Source organism: Littorina saxatilis, linkage group LG11, assembly GCF_037325665.1.
Source record: "Littorina saxatilis isolate snail1 linkage group LG11, US_GU_Lsax_2.0, whole genome shotgun sequence".
Taxonomy (NCBI): domain Eukaryota; kingdom Metazoa; phylum Mollusca; class Gastropoda; order Littorinimorpha; family Littorinidae; genus Littorina; species Littorina saxatilis.
The window spans coordinates 44791045-44806275 of record NC_090255.1 but is presented as its reverse complement, the minus strand read 5'-3'; the positions used below and the strand labels follow the sequence as shown (position 1 = coordinate 44806275).

The 15231-nt window shown below is 41.1% G+C and overlaps 1 protein-coding gene across 2 annotated transcripts; it reads right to left on the bottom strand.

Moving 5' to 3' along the window:
- Positions 1 to 1006: 1006 nt before the first annotated feature.
- On the bottom strand, positions 1007 to 10171 carry LOC138980570 (uncharacterized). 2 transcript variants are annotated; one of them, XM_070353459.1, is made up of 6 exons: positions 9977 to 10171; positions 6724 to 6796; positions 5118 to 5181; positions 3984 to 4081; positions 2642 to 2663; positions 1007 to 1946 (listed from the first exon to the last, which is right to left on the bottom strand). In XM_070353459.1, exons 1-6 carry the CDS (start codon positions 10083 to 10085, stop codon positions 1872 to 1874), a joined length of 441 nt encoding a protein of 146 aa, XP_070209560.1. In that variant the 5' UTR covers positions 10086 to 10171; the 3' UTR covers positions 1007 to 1871. The 2 variants fall into 2 exon arrangements, with proteins under 2 accessions (XP_070209560.1, XP_070209559.1); XM_070353458.1 differs by having other exon boundaries at positions 3984 to 4123; positions 9977 to 10157.
- Between the last annotated feature and the right edge of the window lie 5060 nt (positions 10172 to 15231).

The following is a 15231-nucleotide window of genomic DNA, read 5'->3' as shown; positions in this document are numbered from 1 at the left end:
GTCACAGTTTACATTTTCGGATTCACGTCCTAAGGTATTTAGAGCTGACTCCCGATCAAAATAATTCTTCAGATCGTTTAAATATACGGAAAAAAGCAGGGGAGACAAGTTCTCACCTTGTCTCACACCGGCAGAACAAGAAAAAAAGTCAGACAACTTAGTGTTCCACTGTACACAGGACTTAGCTTTAGAGTACATATCTTGAACAATCGTCAACATCTTACCACGCACACCACAATTTAACAATTTCTGCCACAAAAAAGAGCGGTTAACAAGGTCAAAAGCCTTTTCATAGTCAACAAAAACACAGTACAATCTCTTCTTTTTAGACAGGAAAAAGTCTATTATAGCATTCAGGGTAAAAATATGATCAGTCACACTATGGTCGGAACGAAAACCTGCTTGTTCTTCACCAATAGTGTTATTGGCATCAAAAAAATGAGTAAGGCGGTTGTTTAACAGACAGGTGAAAGCTTTTCCAAAACAGCTCAGGATGGAAATACCTCTATAGTTATTAGGATCATCCTTACTACCCTTATTCTTGAAAAGGGGCTTAATGACACCAATAGTCCAATCTTCGGGTACTTTGCCGGATACAAGGACTAAATTAAAAAACTTAGTAATAACTGACAAGAGATCTGCTGAAACATTCTTCAAAAATTCATTTGTTATAGTGTCTAAGCCACAAGCTTTATTATTTTTTAAGTTTCTGAGAGCAATTTTAACCTCTTCCTCAGTAAACAAGTCATTTAGAAAATATGTATCTATAGAAAAGGTACTTTGATCATTTTGCTGATCTGCAGAATTAGCATCATTGTCATCTGTCTTACCAAGACGTTTAAAATGCTCAAAAAATGCATCACAGGATACTTTAGCATATGTTTCTCTCTTGTCTTGGCTACAACCATTTATTATCTTCCAAAATGCCTTAGGATCAGAAAATTTTAAACTTGATATTTTCTTCATAAATTTTGATTTGTATTTTTTAAACGATACTCTAGTCTCTGGCAGTGTCGTGTCGTCTGTTTAGGTCTGGGGAAACACCAATGAAAAGAACCGAAGAATCCCCGATCGTTTCTATTGGGTTTGCTTTTGATTATCCATGTATAACCTGCTTCCTGTAACAATGGTAACCGGGGATTTATTGCCTGGGGAACATGAGATTTATTTCCCAGGTGCTTGTGAATGAAAACTCGTGAAAATGATGACAAACAACGTTATCAATTTGTATAATTTTTTTTATTAAAGAACAGCACTGGAAGTAACACATATTTTTGCACTAGTGAAAATAATCTGAAAAAATGAAATCAATTTGACATAAAGACACAAGTCAAATACGTATACATTACTACAATGTAAACAAAGAACTGTGACGTTGCGTTCTGCAAAAGAGTCAAAAAGAGTATAAGGCGATCGTTATAACGTAAACGAAAAAAAGCATCACACGTTTGTTATTAGCTGAATTAACAAATGGCAAGAGAAAATGAAAACTTACAGAACATGCACGCTATAATTGCCCGGAAAAACACACTTACACGCACACCGGCCATGGTTTCCAGTTTTATTTACTCTGTAAATTCTTCAAGTTCTCTTAAGGCCTATAGCTGATTGTTCAAAGCATGAACAGATGGAAACACTTTGAGAGATTCCGACTCTAAACTGTTACTTATCGATGATACCTTGTCATCACCGTGCAGCAGGTGAGCGTTTAATCAAACAATGAAATAACAAAACAAAACAAAACAAAACAAAACAAAACAGGCTTCTTAGTTTATGTGTCTTTCAATCCCCATTGTTGGTCATGTCTGACGTGGCGGTAAGAGCTTTGGTTCTTCTACTTGTGACGTCACTTGATGACGTCAGTTCTTTTTCTACAGCATAATGACGACGTCAGCGCACTGGTAGAAGGCCGGCGGCTCCGTGGGATTGTTGGACACATACTGCGTCTGGAAAAGTATCCAAAAAACACCACCTTGTACGCTGCGTTTAGTATCTTGGACGTAGATAGCGGTCATTTACCCCCCCCCCCTCTCTCTCTGTCTGTCTCTCTGTCTGTCTGTCTGTCTGTCTGTCTGTCTGTCTCTCTCTCTCTCTCTCTTCCTCTCCATCTCTCTCTTTCCCTATATCTTTCTCTCTTTCTCTCTCTCCCTCTCTCTCTCTCTCATCTCCATTCATAATATAATTAAAATCATGAACAGTGAAACATCACTCAAGGAACATTACATGCTGTTTTTCATGCAAGACTTGTAAGCACTACTACTATTGCACAGCTGATAAAATATCAGTACTCTATGATTGTATTGAAACAAGATCATACATAATGCACTGCCAGAGAACATGTTTTAAACAAACAAATAATTCTTTGTAATATTCCATCATTGCTTGATATTCATAATGCATTTTGTGTGCCACGGTGTATGTGTGTGTGTGTGTGTATGTGTGTGTGTGTGTGTGTGTGTGTGTGTGTGTGTGTGTGGTTGTGTGTGTGTGTGTGTGTGTGTGTGTGTGTGTGTGTGTGTGTGTGTGTGGTTGTGTGTGTGTGTGTGTGTGTGTGTGTGTGTGTGTGTGTGTGTGTATTTGTGAGTGTACTAGAAAGCTTAACCGTTGTGCGAGCAACTCAGTAACTGATTAAATTCCTTACCTGAATCACGAAGGGTTGTTCACTGCACAAATATAAGTCAGCGTGAATTACAAACAAGGAATGGATTTATAAACGTATTGTAGACATACAGATTAAGTCCCGCTGCCTCGTTACACATCTCCACGAGTGAAGAATACGAACGAGTTAATGCTAAGCCTCGACAATCAACAGATGGAGTTGGCAGACAGAGATAGAAAGAGTAGCCAGGCAGGAAGACAGACAGACAGACGGACACACAGACAGACAGACGGACACACAGACAAGCATACAAACACACAGAAACACAGACACACTCACATGGCGGGACCAGGGTGCTGGCAGCCATGAGGGTGAGGGATCACTGGTGTCAGGAACTGGCAGGCAGACATACACGCAGACAGACAGGCAGACGGACACTCAGACAGACAGGCAGACAGACAGGCAGACAGACAGGCAGACGGACACTCAGACAGACAGGCAGACAGACAGGCAGACGGACACTCAGACAGACAGGCAGACAGACAGGCAGACGGACACTCAGACAGACAGGCAGACAGACAGGCAGACGGACACTCAGACACACTCAAATGGCGGGAACAGCTGGGGACCATGACTATGCTGGCAAATATAGGGGTGAGGGAGGGGGCTCTGGTGTTGGGAATACACACACACACACACAGACACACACACACAGGGCCGGACTAGGCTAAGAGGAGGGGGGGGGGTTGCCAGTGGGGGTCGCCCCCTGAAGCTGATGGGTAGGTCATATTCTGAGATAGGAAAATGGTCGCTCCTTGCATGAAACGGCATAAAATAAACAATAATAAAAAAAATGTTTTAAATAAGTGAAGTACATGTTTAGGCTAGGGGGGGGGGGGGGGGTTGCGCAATCCCCATAACCCCCCCGGTAGTCCGGTCCTGACACACATAAACACACACAGACACACACACACACTACACACACACACACACACATAAACACACACACTTAACACACATAAACACACACAGACACAGACACACACACACATAAACACACAGACACACACACACACACACACACACACACACATAAACACACACACATAAACACACACAGACACACACACACACACACACATAAACACACACACACACACATAAACACACAGACACACACACACACACAGACACACACACACACATAAACACACACAGACACACCCAAATAAACACACACACACACACACACACCCACACACACACAGACACACACACACACACAGACACACACACACAGACACACACACACACACAGACAGACAGACACACAGACAAACACACACACACACAGACAGACTGATAGACAGACAGACAGACTCACACGACAGGCCGAGGGACCATAATGTTGGCAGTCATAATGGTGAGGGACGGGTCGCTGGTATCGGCTGTTCGGTACAGCTCGGTCAACGTTCGGTTATTCTTTTCGTCAGATTCCGAACCGATCGAGACAGAAAAATAGCCCTGAAAAAAGAGAAAAATACAATTCATGAATACATTAAATAATGATTGATAAATGAATACGTGGATACAAAGCAAACGTACAAACACTTATAGCCACACACAACTGTCGCGCCAAGCGATATTAACACATTCAGTCATCACGGAAACGCGCGAAGCTTTGCTAACAGAAACCCGAAGACCGCGACGGGCTGGGTAACTCTCCGCGAAGAAGTGACCATTGAACCGAGTTCTTCAATTCGGAGCTCCGTTTTTAAAGTAAAAAATACATTTCTATTTTTTATTTAGAAAATTGTAAAAAAAAAAAAAAAGGAATGCAATGAAATCATTTTCGAATCGGTAAGGCGTCCGCCCCGTGATCGGGAGGTCGTGGGTTCGAACCCCGGCCGGGTCATACCTAAGACTTTAAAATTGGCAATCTAGTGGCTGCTCCGCCTGGCGTCTGGCATTATGGGGTTAGTGCTAGGACTGGTTGGTCCGGTGTCAGAATAATGTGACTGGGTGAGACAATGAAGCCTGTGCTGCGACTTCTGTCTTGTGTGTGGCGCACGTTATAATTATGTCAAAGCAGCACCGCCCTGATATGGCCCTTCGTGGTCGGCTGGGCGTTAAGCAAACAAACAAACAAAACAAACACATTTTCGAATCTGTTGATTTAATGAAACGTTGGTTGATTTGATTGTATTGAACAAAATCACTCATTGTTTTTAAGCTTCGAAGCTGAAATACAACCCAACAGTCCGGAGTAGAACACAATTTAAATCAATTTGATTGATAAATGAGGTCGTTACAGTGCGGGGTTGTCATCTGCCTGGATAAAACAATTTCTGAAAAGTTTCATGAAAATCTGTGCAGGAATCGCCGCTCTACACTACACACACACACACACACACGTGCGCACACACACACACACACACACACACACACACACACACACACACACACACACACACACACACACACACACACACACACATTTCAGCACTACTTTACTTACAGGGTTAGCTGCGTAGAAGTGATTGAGATTTTTTTGGAACACCACAGTGAAGTTTTCCCCCGCACTGCACACACATTGTTCGCACACATTGTTCACACACATTGTTCATATGTGTGTTTTATATGTCAACAGTAGGGTACATGCCAGTGTATGTCAATGTCATGTCTATGTCAACTGGACGCAGTATGTAATAACGTACAGTGAAGCATGAAATGACTCTGATGCTATATTAGATTCACACACATAACTGACCGACACACATATTCTCTCTCTCTCTCTCTCTCTCTCTCTCTCTCTCTCTCTCTCTCTCTCTCTCTCTCTCTCTCTCTCTCTCTCTCTCTTCGGACTTCTTTCCTGGACCGTCCATCACGCGCTGGCCCTATGTGGCAATGAAACACCACAATTGCTCAATCATTGTCAACACATCAGTGGATGATGTGAGGTTTTGTCAAGTTTGAAGTACAGACTTAGAACTGTAGGGCTGTGGGATTAGGAATTAGGACTGTAGAGTAACTAAAGACATGATTGTGAGGTGACAACCGACTCTCGTTCAAGAGCGATAACAAACGCCGGGTATCACGTGGTTCAAATCCCTCAGTTGGCCCCCTCGGTGTTCCCACCCACCCGACGCTGCGAGACACGTGCGTCTGGACTTTCACAACAGAGGATGTCAATCGAATATCATTTACTTTTGTGTCCCGGCGTATTAGCATAATGAAAACAAGCAAGGTCATCAGGTTATCAGGTTATCAGCTCGTTACCTTTGTCACGTAGTGTTGTGCAATGTGCCACCAACACAAACATTTTAACTTTGTTATACAGGGTTAGAAAAAGGAGGTCAATTACCCTTTGTTATACAGGGTTAGAAAAAGGAGGTCAATTACCCTTTGTTATACAGGGTTAGAAAAAGGAGGTCAATTACCCTTTGTTATACAGGGTTAGAAAAAGGAGGTCAATTACCCTTTGTTATACAGGGTTAGAAAAAGGAGGTCAATTACCCTTTGTTATACAGGGTTAGAAAAAGGAGGTCAATTACCCTTAAGAAAATGTCATTTATAGGAGACACAAAACAAACAACAACAAAACACGCACACATCATAAATAGCTTCTGGAAAAGGTCCCATAAAGACCATCCATGTACCAAAATCAAAACAGCCTGCGTTACTTTTGTGCAGAGTCCAAATGTCACAGTTCATTGAATATAAAAGTCTCACTTTGCAAAGAGGAATGATTTAGTGTGTTTTATCCCAAGTAAAAGCATGGCGATATCTGCCACGATAACGGTCTTAGTTTTCATCTGGGCCGGCTTTTTGCATACGAAATTGTTGATCTCATATGTACTCAACAATGAATATCCCCCTCCCTTCCAAAGCACTGCCGACGATCAACTTTAGGTACTTTACTTTCATGGGGTCAAATTCGTTCCAAAACAAATGGTATTTTAACTTTGTTTTAAATATGTACGTCTTTAATTTGACCGAGAAGCAACATTTCAGTCTGGGGTATATATCGAATGCAAAAGCTGGGCCACGGCAAAAACTGAGGTCGTTACTTAGACAGACAGACCGACCGACCGACCGACAGACAGACAGACATGTGTTATTACCTCAGATACAGTTTGTTGATGTTGGGTGCCTGTTTGCCGCACGGAGCGCCCAGCATGAAGCAGCTCCTACTGCCTGCATCACACAACATCATCCAACGTCACACAACATCACACAATATCATCCAACGTCACACATCACACAATATCATCCAACGTCACACAACATCACACAATATCATCCAACGTCACACAACATCACACAATATCATCCAACGTCACAAAACATCACACAACATCATCCAACGTCACACAACATCACACAATATCATCCAACGTCACACATCACACAATATCATCCAACGTCACACAACATCACACAATATCATCCAACGTCACACAACATCACACAATATCATCCAACGTCACACAACATCACACAATATCATCCAACGTCACAAAACATCACACAACATCACACAACATCACACAATACCATCCAACGTCACACATCACACAACATCATCCAACGTCACACAACATCACACAACATCATCCAACGTCACACAACATCACACAACATCATCCAACGTCACACAACGTCACACAACATCACACAACATCACACATCATCCAACGTCACACAACGTCACACAACATCACACAACATCACACATCATCCAACGTCACACAACATCACACAACATCACGTCAACGTCACACAACATCACACATCATCCAGCATAAAGCAGCTCCTAACTGCCTGCATCACACAACATCACACAACACCATCCAACATCACATCAACCTCACATGAATATCAAGTCAAAATCAAAACTTATAAATAATAGACGGAAAGATGAAGAGAAAGATATAGACACATGGTCAGAAGGATAGACAGAAAGATAGACACGATAGACAGGTAGATAGTCACGATAGACAGGTAGATTATCAGAAGGATAGACAGAAAGATAGACACGATAGACAGGTAGATAGACTCAATAGACAGGTAGATTATCAGAAGGATAGACAGAAAGATAGACACGATAGACAAGTAGATTATCAGAAGGATAGACAGAAAGATAGACACGATAGACAGAAAGAGAGACACGATAGACAGGTAGATAGTCAGAAGGATAGACAGAAAGATAGACACGATAGACAGAAAGAGAGACACGATAGACAGGTAGATAGTCAGAAGGATAGACAGAAAGATAGACACGATAGACAGAAAGATAGACACGATAGACAGGTAGATAGTCAGAAGGATAGACAGAAAGATAGACACGATAGACAGGTAGATTATCAGAAGGATAGACAGAAAGATAGACACGATAGACAGGTAGATTATCAGAAGGATAGACAGAAAGATAGACACGATAGACAGAAAGATAGACACGATAGACAGGTAGATAGTCAGAAGGATAGACAGAAAGATAGACACGATAGACAGGTAGATTATCAGGAGAATAGACAGAAAGATAGACTGAAGAAAACACAAAAGAATAGACAGAGAGATAAACAGAAAGATAGTCAGAAAGATAGACAGAACGATAGACAGAAAGATAGACACGATAGACAGAAAGATAGACACGATAGACAGGTAGATTATCAGGAGAATAGACAGAAAGATAGACTGAAGAAAACACAAAAGAATAGACAGAGAGATAAACAGAAAGAAAGACAGAAAGATCGACAGAAAGATAGTCAGAAAGATAGACAGAACGATAGACAGAAAGATAGACAGAAAGATAAACAGAAATATACCAGACAAAAAGATCAAAAGAAAGATAGTCAGTAAGATCGACAGAAAGATAGACAGAAAGATTGAAAGAAAAATGGAAAGATAGACAGAACGATTGACAGAACGATAGAAAGATAGACAGAACGATTGACAGAACGATAGAAAGATAGACAGAACGATTGACAGAAATATAGAAAGATAGACAGAACGATTGACAAAAAGATGAACAAAAAGATAGAAAAATAGTCAGAAAGATAGACAAAAAGATAGTCAAAAAGATATAAAAATAGTCAACAAGATAGACAGAAAGATAGTCAGAATGATGAACAGAAAGATAGACAAAAAGATCGACAAAATGATAGACAGAAAGATAGACAGAAAGATTAACAGAAAGATAGTCAAAAAGATAAATAGAAAGAAAGTCAAAAAGATAGTCAGAAAAATAGTCAAAAGGATAGACAGAAAGATAGTCAAAATATAGACAGAAAGATAGTCAAGAAGATAAACTGAAAGATAGTCAGAAAGATAGCCAGAAAGATAGTCAAAAAGATAGACAGAAAGATAGTCAAAAAGATAGACAGAAAGATAGTCAAAAAGATAGACAGAAAGATAGTCAGAAAGGTGGACAGAAATATAGTCAAAAAGATAGACAGAAGGATAGTCAAAAAGATAGACAGAAAGATAGTCAGAAAGATAGACAGAAAGACAAGCAGAAAGATGGACAGAAAGATGGACAGAAAGATGGACAGAAAGATGGACAGAAAGATGGACAGAAAGATAGACAGAAAGATAGACAGAAAGATGGACAGAAAAATGGACAGAAAGATAGACAGAAAGATGGACAGAAAGAAAGATAGACAGAAAGGTGGACAGAAAGATAGACAGAAAGATGGACAGAAAGATGGACAGAAAGATGGACAGAAAGATAGACAGAAAGATAGACAGAAAGATAGACAGAAAGATAGACAGAAAGATAGACAGAAAGGTGGACAGAAAGATAGACAGAAAGATGGACAGAAAGATAGACAGAAAGATAGACAGAAAGATAGACAGAAAGGTGGACAGAAAGATAGACAGAAAGATGGACAGAAAGATAGACAGAAAGATAGACAGAAAGAATGATAGACAGAAAGATCGACAAAAGGATAGACAGAAAGATAGACAGATAGACGGACAGACAGACAGTCGACACTGACAAGGAGTACAATGTACCAACACTCACAAAAGCAAATAGAGCGAGAAGCAAAATGAAATACAAATTCAATTCTCCGAACGCATCCGTTTTTTTTCTCTCTAATGTTTTGTTTTGTTGTTGTGTTTTTGTAGTTTGGGTTTTGTGTGTGTGTTTTTAAATCTACAGTTATTAAGACCATCTGTCAAATAATTGTTCCTTTCGCACAGTCTTGAAGAAAAAGGGCAGACAAGCTATGAACACCCCCCTAGAGGTTGAAAGGACGATAAAAACCATGACAATACACGGGATAACAAACAATATGACAATACCCGGGATAACAAACAACAATACTCGGGATAACAAACAACGACAATACACGGGATAACAAATGACAATACCTGGTTTGTTGATGCCAGTCAAGGGCGAGCGCTGGGGAGGGCTCAGCATGCACAGATGAGCAACACACGCGGACACGCAGGCCAACAGGACGATAATCTTAGCAGACATGCTGATTGGTGAGTTCAGTGGAAGTGTGTGAACAAAGTGATGTCTATCGTGCGTCTTAAATACATACTCGTTCTGTCCCGTGACTCGCTTAGAGCCGGTGTCAGGTTTTAGCTGGTTCACAAAAATTGTGCCCCGTCATTAGTCCCATTCCAACCCTGCCACACCCCCTTTCTTCCTTGCCGGCCACGTCCCTGATTCACTTGTATTTGACCAGACAATAGCTCATTGAGCAATGTACCTCTTGGTGTACAATGTATGATTGTAACTGTACCTCTTGGATGACCAATTGAGCAATGTATGATTGTAACTGTACCTCTTGGTGTCCAATTGGGCAATGTATGATTGTAACTGTACCTCTTGGATGACCAATTGAGCAATGTATGATTGTAACTGTACCTCTTGGTGTCCAATTGGGCAATGTATGATTGTAACTGTTAGTCAGGTCGTCATTTCCCGATTTTGACCTCAACCCCTCAAAAAATACCTCGGAGAATGTTTTGACTGTTTTGAACTCTGTGATGTCTGTAGATTACAGATCCGACGGATGACACTCTGTCATCCTTGGGCATTTTGATGTATTCAAGATGGCGGACAAGATGGATTCCAGACTGCAAAATAGTCAAAACTGCATGCTATAAACTAGCAGAACTGTATTTATTTATGTTTTCCGGGAGATAAAACGGGAGTTAATATGCATAACAACAGTTACATGATTAGCAGACACTATAACCCGAATGGCTGGTCTGTTGAGGGACCGTTAAAACTGGTTAACGGAGCAGGATGATATAGTTAGTTTTAGCAATATATTTTTTCAGTTACAGCTAATGGTTTAAGCTTATATGTGTTGTGGGCTTTGATTACTGTTGCACTTTGCTTGACCTTCATCGCCTTTCAAGGTCATATGAATGTCAAATGTTCATTCAAATGATAAAGGATTTTATGATTTTATCATAAATTAATTTATGTTCTAAATATTTTTTGGAGAAAGACCAGAGCACAGCTTATTGAAACACACCCCCAAGCCACTCGCATTACACAATTTAAATGCACAACTTACACGCATCTTGCACACCCTTGTTCTCATCACTTGTTCAAAACACATTCATAACACCGAAACATTGATGTTTCTGTCGCTGAAGTTTATTTTCAGCGACTACTGTTTTTGATAGAGCAAAAGCTCTACAACAGTAAAATCATAACCAAAGAACATATATATATAGCAAGGTGTAAGTTTTAGTGTACGGGTTGACTAGATTTCAAAATGGACATATCAGGCCCTAATTTATCATTCCCGTCACTAAAAACACCAAATTACAAAGTAAGTTTTAGTGTACGGGTTGACTAGATTTCAAAATGGGCATATCAGGCCCTAATTTATCATTCCCGTCACTAAAACACCAAATTACAAAAATACCTGTACATTGAGACCACGACATTGGCAGCCGTGGATGTTATCCATACATTTGTCAAGAGACAATATTCCAGTACACAAAAAAGAAGCATAAAAATGGTTCAAATGCGGCGGTAAAACGCCGCGTCCAGAATGTTTCAAATGTGGAACACAGCAAAACGTATAAAAAACGGTTCAATTGCGCCCTGATCTCTCCCAAAAGATGCAAGAAAAAAGAAACGTAACACTGTAAAACGCAAACAAAAATTTTGTTAATAAAATTTTGAACGGAAGGTGGGGTGGGAGGCGGAAATTTCGAAGAGCTGTATTTTCCTTTGTTGCTGCTTTCGAGTAGTGGGCGGAAGTGCCTTTTATGATTTGCATCTTGGTTATTCAATGAAAACTTGGATTGGATATGGATTTAACATCTTACTGCTTTTCATCCTAGAATTTAAAACCCCCATCAGAAATAATTTTTCACATAAATTATATTTATGATTTTATCATAAATTAATTTATGTTCTAAATATTTTTTGGAGAAAGACCAGAGCACAGCTTATTGAAACACACCCCCAAGCCACTCGCATTACACAATTTAAATGCACAACTTACACGCATCTTGCACACCCTTGTTCTCATCACTTGTTCAAAACACATTCATAACACCGAAACATTGATGTTTCTGTCGCTGAAGTTTATTTTCAGCGACTACTGTTTTTGATAGAGCAAAAGCTCTACAACAGTAAAATCATAACCAAAGAACATATATATATAGCAAGGTGTAAGTTTTAGTGTACGGGTTGACTAGATTTCAAAATGGACATATCAGGCCCTAATTTATCATTCCCGTCACTAAAAACACCAAATTACAAAGTAAGTTTTAGTGTACGGGTTGACTAGATTTCAAAATGGGCATATCAGGCCCTAATTTATCATTCCCGTCACTAAAACACCAAATTACAAAAATACCTGTACATTGAGACCACGACATTGGCAGCCGTGGATGTTATCCATACATTTGTCAAGAGACAATATTCCAGTACACAAAAAAGAAGCATAAAAATGGTTCAAATGCGGCGGTAAAACGCCACAGACCAGCTGACAATACAATTGTTGGCTGGTACCGCCGCACACCCAGGGAAAAGAGGTGCAAAAACCCTGCAAGTCACCCAATGTACCCTTGCGGGCTCCTGCCTCCCTCATCCCTACCAGCCAGAAGTAAGTGACACAAGGGCCCAGCAAGTCACCCAATGTACCCTTGCCGGCTACTTGCCTCATTCCTCTAAACTGATTTGATGTAACGGCCTGTCCAAGTTAAAGATGCAAGAGTCCTGCAAGTCACCCAATGTACCCTTGCCAACCACTTTCATCCTTCAGCCCAATTATTCTGAAATTACTCTCGAATTCCTGTCTCAACTCTTTGAGAACCTTAATATGCAGCTAGATCATACAACTCCGCCTTGGATGTAGACCCGATTTATATTTTTGCTCTGCGCTCGACAACGTTGTTACGTTTAGGTGGTGCTCTGTAAGCGTACATAAGACGTGAAAGCATTTGACGCCCATCTACCTGCATGGCGTATCAAATTTCGAAGAGCTGTATTTTCCTTTGTTGCTGCTTTCGAGTAGTGGGCGGAAGTGCCTTTTATGATTTGCATCTTGGTTATTCAATGAAAACTTGGATTGGATATGGATTTAACATCTTACTGCTTTTCATCCTAGAATTTAAAACCCCCATCAGAAATAATTTTTCACATAAATTATATATACTATTTTTGAAGATAAAATGACGAAATGTGTTCATCTTCTTAAAAATTGCCATGAATAAAAACGTTCATCAACACTGAAGGTCACACGTTTTCAAGGTCAAACAATTTCAAGGTCATATATTTTAATGTCTGCAAAACCATCACTTAGCACGTGCATCACTACAAAGATCACTGTCAAGAAGACGAAGCTGAGATTGTATGGCCATGTAACAAGAACAGGCGGGCTCAAGAGAAGATAGAGAAGACAAAGGAACAGAGGGACAGATATCATTACAGAGTGGATTGGGAAATGTTTTGCAACTTCCCAAAAATTGCTCACAGCCGCTAGAGGTGGAGACAGCTTATGAAGCGCTCGTCGTTGAAGTGGCCCTACCATCCTGGTGGGTTCCAGAATCAATGAGTGACTTGGTCGGTGAGCAAGCAGATAACAACTTAATCCTGGAAAAGTGGCTGTAATACCCAGAATAACTTAAAGTTATCTTGTTCTCTTTTTTTTAAGAAGACTGATCCAGTCAGGTGAGGAATGTATACTTCAGACGAAAGGCCTTGTAAGGTGTCACAGCGCCAAGCGATTCGTCATATGGAATCCCTTTTGACACCATATACACAGTGTTGTGTCAGTTAGTGACGCCCCGAGGAGGTGTACTAGGCGTCATGTCAAGAGGCTAAGCCTGATGTACCATGTCTCACATACAAAAGACCTCTATCTCATAACGTAAAGGTCATGGCGACGAACCAGGGACACTGGTTAGTATGCACTTTACCTCGCCGATGACCACACAGGATGATGTGTAGTTTCTTTCTTTCTTTATTTGGTGTTTAACGTCGTTTTCAACCATGATGTGTAGTTTACCACTCGATCCAGATGACCAGGCGGGATGACCACGCTGGTTTACCACACAAGATGACATGGTCATGCAGTGAGTTTCCAGTTTGAGGGCAGCCACCATCGATCCTTTTTTCCATTGCCGAAATGGTAGCGGATGACTATGCTTGATGACCAATAAATGACAACGCCGGATGATTACGCAGGATGTCATGTAGATTACCAGTACGGGTGACCGGTGAGAATTGCCAGTGTGGATGACCAGTGTGGATGACCTGTGCAGATGACCATGAAGGATGACCAGTGCAGATGACCAGTGCGGATTACCGGTGCGGATGTCCAGTGCAGATGATCATGAAAAATGACCAGTGTGGATGACGAGTGCGGATGATTAGTGCGGATGACCAGTGCAGATTATCATGAACGATGACTAGTGCAGATGACCAGTGCAGATGATCATGAAGGATGAATAGTGCGGATGACCGATGCGGATGATCACAAAAGGATGACCAGTGCGGATGACCGCAAAGGATGACCAGTGTGGATGACCGATCCAGATGACCAGTGCGGGTGACCGGTGAAGGTGACTGTTGCACATGCCCAGTGCGGATGTAAACGATGGATGACCAGTGCGGATTTGTGCAATTTCCAAGGAGTAGACATCGACATAAGATGGCACACGCACATTGACCGACTGCGCAACCACAGCATGCTGTTGCACATGGTAAATTTCTCCACAGCCACACTTCAAAATTAGCATGACTTCAGTTGGTGTAGGTTCTACTCCAGGCGGTTTTCTGCCCATCCTACAACCACCCGAAGTCAACTGGATCAAGATTTGGAAGATCCCCGTAGAATTGCAATACAGCCCTTTTCAGATGGACGTTCAGCAATGGGCTGATGTGGGCGGTAGTTTTTGATTTATGTGGACTGGTGCTTGGAGGTTCTAGCTAGCCAGGTTTCATATCTCTCACGTGATATGTTGTTTGAGATTTTGCACCTGTAGCACTCGCTTACACATGCGACATTTGCTGAAAGACTTCACCGATTTTCACGCATGGATCTTCTGCAGAGAAATTATAAGCACTCCACGAACACACTGGTTAATGAACAGCTGTCACCAGATGGCATACGCTTCCCTCTAAAATAGCTCTATCGTCT